Source organism: Osmerus eperlanus, unplaced genomic scaffold (assembly GCF_963692335.1).
Source record: "Osmerus eperlanus unplaced genomic scaffold, fOsmEpe2.1 SCAFFOLD_894, whole genome shotgun sequence".
Lineage (NCBI taxonomy): Eukaryota > Metazoa > Chordata > Actinopteri > Osmeriformes > Osmeridae > Osmerus > Osmerus eperlanus.
In genome coordinates, this window is record NW_026911782.1 from 1 (window position 1) to 6322 (window position 6322).

The following is a 6322-nucleotide window of genomic DNA, read 5'->3' on the forward strand; positions in this document are numbered from 1 at the left end:
ACCCAAACACTAGGGTGCGTTATACTGTATATTTTCGGTACAAAATGTCACACGCATTTATGTCACAGTCTTTCCACAGTGTATAATAGCAGATTCATGCCATATCAATGAACACACAGTGGGTGAATGCGCAGCCACGCCACAGAGATAAGCCAGGCAGTAAGTGATATGTAAGCGTTTTGAGGAAGGGAGAGCAGGAGCGTGACGGAGAGGGCGGCGGAGATGGGAAGATTGGAGGGGAGTGAGAGAGAGAAGGGAGAGATAGCATCGGGCCCAAAAGCCCCAACCATCCCATGTCTGTGCTACATTCAATTTGATAGCAACATACTACCATCCAAGCCTTAAAGTAGGAAGCAGAGAGAGAGAGAGATAGGGAAGAGAGACAGAAAGAGGGAAAGGCAGACAGAAAGAGTGACACAGAGACACACACACAGAGAGACACAGAGAGAGAGAGAGAGAGAGAGAGAGACAGGCAAGACAGAATGTGACTCGACGAAGAAAAGAGAAGCTGATTGAAGTTGTTGTCTGCTTGTCACTGATGGAAAGGTCAGGCTTGTCCGACGCATGATACACTGCACCCACATGTCTTGGGGAAAATGTCACCCACGCCCGCACGAACTCACGCACGCACGCACGCCCGCACAAACTCACGCATGCAGGTACGCGAGTGCTCCTTCACGCTTCTCTTCCTCATCTCTCTAGTCTGCCCTTCCTCTTCTCTATCTCTCTCTCTCTCTCTCTCTCTCTTCTGCAGAATCCCTCTTAAGCACTGCACGTCTCTCCACTTCTGACAGGCTCATCCTCTTCTCCTCCCCTCTCCCCCCCCATTTTCCTTCTCCTCCCTCCCTCCACCCACCCACCCACTTCAAACGACGGATTGATCCGAGGCCAAAACAGAGAAAAAAAGAGTGCCCCACCCTCTCCCCGGACCTGCTGGGGACCCTTCCCTATCTCCACCTTCTGCTCTCTCTTTGCCTGCATCCATCCCTCCCCTCCCCCCTCCCACCCTCCCTTGTTACAGGGATGTATAACAGGTGTTGTGTGTGTTCGGTGGACAGAAACAGCATTGATTTTCTCTTGCCTGTGGAGGATAACTCGGAGGATTCCAAGAACTCAGTTCGGCGTTTTGTCAGCGTGTGTTGACAGGTGTGGGCACGCGTGTGTGTGTGTGTGCCCGCGCGTGAGTGTGTTTGCAAGCGGTGCGGCCACAGAGAAGATAAGAACCTGTGCATAATTTTCACACTCACAATACATAATAAACACAGCTTCTATCTCAGCACCCCCGCGCGCCCCCACCGCAAAGTGTGTGTATGTGTGTGCCCACGTGTGTGTGTGTTCTGCGCTGTCGTGTCAGAGCTGTGATTCGGCGTCTCTGAAGCATGGCCATTGTTGTCTTGGTAAACAGAGAGCAACCACGGTTCTGGTCAAGATGTTTACTGATACAACCAGTGCAACGGGAATTCAATTAATCTTCTCTCTTTCCCTCCTTTCTCTCCCTGCTTTCCTGACACCTCCCCCCTACAATCCCTTCCTCTGTCGCTCCCTCTTTCGTCCCTTTTGGATTTTTCCATCCCTATGCGTCTCCCTATCTTCTCCCCTCTTTGTCAACCTTTACTTTCCCATCATCCCCGATTAATCTCTTCTCTCCTGTGATCCCTCTGCCTCCACCTCCCCCCCCCCCCTCTCCCCACTTCCCCTCTCTCCCCCTTCAGGCTGGGCAGGGGTGGAGCTGCTGCTGGTGCTGTGCGGCCTGGACGCGTCGCTGCCCTGCCCGCACCACTGCATCTGCTACACCTCCCCCAGCACCGTGTCGTGCCAGGCGCACAACTTCCAGGCCGTGCCCGAGGGCATCCCGGCGCAGAGCGAGCGCGTCTTCCTCCAGAACAACAAGATCCAGAGGCTGCTCCGCGGCCACTTCTCCCCCACCACCGCCACGCTGTGGCTCTACTCCAACAATATCTCCTACATCCAGGCGTCCACCTTCCACGGCTTCGACCGCCTGGAGGAGCTCGACCTGGGGGACAACCGTCACCTGAGGGCCCTGGCTCCGGACACCTTCCAGGGCCTAGGGCGGCTCCACGCGCTGCACCTCTACCACTGCGGCCTGCTGACTCTGCCCGGGGGGATCTTCCAGGGCCTCAACAACCTGCAGTATCTCTACCTACAGGTGGGTGCTGCCCCGCGCGGGTTCTACTCGAGGGCGCTTACGCAATCCCCTTCTCATAATCCGTCGTTCCACGGTTATGTAATAGTACAGTTGGCGTGGACGGCTGAGGTGCTGTCGACCGAAAAGAGAAACACTGGAGACTTACCCATGTTTTCCACCCCTACCACATCCCACTCCACGACCCCCACCCTCCCCCCCATTTCCAACCCCAATTTCCCCCCAATTCCCAACCTCTCTATTTCCAGGACAACCACCTTGAGTTCCTGGAGGACGACCTCTTCATCGACCTCCTGAACCTCAGCCACCTGTTCCTGCACGGGAACCGGCTTTGGAGCCTCCACCAGAACACGTTCCGGGGCCTGGGGGTCCTCGACCGCCTCCTCCTCCACCAGAACCGCCTCCAGTGGGTCCACCGGCTGGCCTTCCACGACCTGCGGCGCCTCACCACCCTCTACCTGTTCAACAACTCCCTGACGGAGCTGTCGGGCGCCACCTTGTCCATGCTGCCCGCCCTGGAGTACCTGCGCCTCAACGACAACCCCTGGGAGTGCGACTGCAAGGCGCTCTCGCTCTGGGACTGGCTGAGGAGGTTCCGGGGGTCCACATCGGCGCTGGGGTGCGCGTCGCCCCCCGAGCTGGCGGGCCGGGACCTGAAGCGCCTCCGGAAGGAGGAGTTGCCCAGCTGCCCCGTGGAGGGCGGGGGGGCGGGGGAGAGCGAGTCCTTGAAGAAGGAGGACGGACATCGGAGGAACCAGCCCCGGCACAACCACAACCCCCACCTGCACCCGCACCTGGCCCACGGGGACCAGCACAACCTGCCCGCGCCCACGCCCCTGCCACGGCCGCCCAGGGCAGGCCGCAGGAACTGCACCCGCCACCGGGGGAACAAGGGCAAGGGGGACCAGAATGAGGTCCAGGTACTGAAGGAGGGGCAGGAGGGGGATTATGTCCCTGGGGGCAGCAAATTCGACCCATCTGCCCCCCCTCGGAGGAAGAACAAGTGTCCCCCCAGAACTTCAGTCGGCCCGCCCAGTGGGGTCCAGAGAGCCAATAGCAAAGCGGCGTCCCACCCCGCCGGGTGTGTTCTCTGCGTCCTATTGGCTCTGCAGCTGTCACTCACTGCTGTGATCCTACGCTGAGATGGGGAGAGGGATTTGCGATTGGTGGCGCTGCTATCTAATAATATATACTCCTCTGATGAACCCTGCTCCAAATCTGAGGCTTTGTGCGTCTGTGTGTGTGTGTTTACATGTGTGTGTGTTTAGATGTACTGTGATGAAGTGTACAGTACCTGTCACGTGAAGCAGGGATGATATTTGGGAAGCCATTTGAATATGTATGAGTCAGGGAAAAAAAGAACTGGTGCACTTTGATGATGTCACACCTTGGAGAAAACCAGGAGAAAAACCAAACATAGCCAGACAGACTTCCAGTCCGGTCACCATAGAAACTCCTTCGTACACACAAGGATTTCAAACGCATAGAAAACAGCTGGAGTTCGGTTCCATGCTAGGGTTAGGGTTAGCTACCCTCCCGATGTCAACATAGGGCAGGCTTTCACAGTTCTCTTATATATCTGGGATAATCCCTAGACCACTTTTTGGCTCAGTCACGGTCATGTCCCTGCCCTGTAAACTTTGATCTCACATGTTGTCTAAGTTGACCAGAAGCTTTCTCCCAAATCAATTAGGATAACAGACACACACACTCACACACCTCAGCGACACTGTCACCTCATTCTGCGGTGTGTCTCCGTTCCGCTCCGCTCTAATCGAGTTAATGACGCCAGTGTCCCTGTAGTTTCGCACCACAACACCGCTTGTTTACCGGATACAAGGCCCCCGCGTCCTAGCAACCGCATCTTAGCAACCCCTCCCCCCCTGGCGACGGAGACGGGAGGGGAACACGATCAGGCCTCTTATTATACGGGTCGCGCGTCAACACTCCTGAGGTGATCCCAAATCAAAACACGCTCCGTGCCACACTGTCATAACTACTCACGATAAGCCATACAGGGATCTGAGCAGGAGGACTCCGTTTTCCAAGGCACTTTGTTGCGTAACGTCTGTCCGTGTGTTCGGAGGTGGTGGTGTGTGGACTCTCTGTTTCTATCTAGGCTGTTTCTATCTAGGCTGTCCGGGCTATCAATAGGTAACAATAACCACTGACCCGGTGAGAAATGACAAGGCGTGTGTGAGTGTGTGTGTGTGTTTGTGTGTGGGGCAGGTGAACGCAAGGGCAGCAGTGAGGGGTGAGACGGGTGAGAGTGCCTATGGTGAGCTGGGAAAGCAGGGGTCAAGGGTCAACCATGGCTTTTCCCCCTCTCAGTCCCACAGCCAATTTAGCTGTCGGAGCCCACCATATATGGGCATTGCGAGGGTTGTTTCCTCTGACAGAGAGGAAGAACAATCACAACAAACAGCTCCAAAGGTCCTTATTAAAGACTACAGACAACGCAGGAAACGACGGAAACTCTGGAATGTTATGCAGCTGGCAGCCTTCCCTTTGTGACCTGTGGAGGGCCAAGGGACAGACTGAGCCGTGACCAGGCACTGTTCGGGTAGGAGCGGCCGACCATAACCATGGACCTAATGGCGCGTCACCGCTGTCTGACGCCGTGGCATGGAAGAAGGTCCCGGAAACGTCCGTGGTCGTTCTCGGTGAGACGTCAGAAGACAGGGAGGAAAGCGATGGAGGGGACGGAAGGGTGGTTCACCTTCAGTCCCACACAGGGGGAGTGAGGGGTTCATATTAAGGGGCCCCCAGTTTGGATTGGGTGCAGGGAAGTCTGGATGGACAGGGCCTAGAATTCTTGCCGACGACCCAGACCAACCCTTTTCTGCCCCCATAGAACTCTACCAACCTAGATGTTCCCCACCCACAAGTCCCTGTAGACAAGTCAGGTCACTCCAACCCTGGTCTGGAGACACGCTGGAGCTCGTCATGTTGCTACACAGCTAGCACAGATAATACGTGCTCACATTTAAACCTGTTAGCTCCTGTGGTTAGACGGTTGCCGGCTAGGTTAAGAGTTGCAGTTGTAGCTACAGTAGCTATGCTAAGTGTTGAAGTATTTGCTAGCAAAGCTATGAGTTGCAGCTGAAGCTAGCTTGGCTAAAATGTAAGTTGGAGCTGCGGCTACCAAAGCTAAGAGTTAAAGCTTTAGCTAGCTAAGCTAAGAATTGGAGCTCTAGCCAAGCTAAGAGTTGAGGTCGTAGCTATCTTAGCTAAGAGATGGAGCTACGGGTAGCTAAGCTACGAGTCAAAGCGCAAGCTAGCTAAGCTGAGAAATGGAGCTACAGCTATCTAAGCTACGAGTTAAAGTGCTAGCTAGCTAAGCTGAGAGATGGACCCGTAGTTACTTTGGCTAAGCTCAGATAACTCAGCTAACTCAGCTAATGGCGAAACGGTGGCGGTCCTAGACCAGAGTTGGAGACCTCCACTGTAGAAGATATTTGTGACGCTGTAAAACCCTAAAGATGATGTAAATTGACTTTGTGTCCGTTCGTTCCTGTGAGGGTGACTTTTGTAACAAAAGAGAATCTGGCACCGTCTGCAATATCCCCGAAAAGAGGGGAGTGGGACGGAACTTTTTGTATTTGTAAAAAAAAAACAAGTTTTGTCTTTCTTTGTTTCACTGACTCATTTCAGATAAACGCTACACTGTTCTGACTCCCTCGTCCTTCAATTCTTTTCTTCTCTTCCCTCCTCTACATCTCCCGCTCATTTTCCCTTTCTATCTACCCCCTTTTCCCGCCTCTCTTTTGTGAAATCCTAATGTTTTGTGTGCGGTTATCGAAAAACGCCAGACTCAAAAGCTGTTTATAAATAACATTAAAGAGAAAAAGTGCCCACAAGAGATGAGTTTTTTTTTTGCTCACTGTTGTTGTGTTTTAGAAAGTGTATGTATGTGTATGTATGTGTGTGTGTGTGTGTGTGTGTGTGTGCGTGTGTGTCTATGTGCGTGTCATTGCAGATAGAAGTGGAAGACCTGCTCAGGGGCAGAGAGAGTGATAAGAAAATTGAAGAATAGAGGAACGAACAGAATAATGGATAAGAAAGTGAAAAGTAATAGAATAAGAACGCCTCTCACACACGCACGCACACACACACACACACACACACCACTGAATTGTTTGTGACCCGTTTCCTGGC

General features: G+C 53.6%; 1 protein-coding gene across 1 annotated transcript; it reads left to right on the forward strand.

The window, feature by feature from the left end:
• Nucleotides 1-1712: 1712 nt before the first annotated feature.
• On the forward strand, nt 1713-6006 carry LOC134016598 (reticulon-4 receptor-like 1; the record flags this gene model as incomplete). Its single annotated transcript, XM_062455945.1, has 2 exons — nt 1713-2167; nt 2413-6006. Coding segments are annotated over 2 exons (1349 nt in total), but the record flags the coding sequence as incomplete, so codon positions are not given.
• Between the last annotated feature and the right edge of the window lie 316 nt (nt 6007-6322).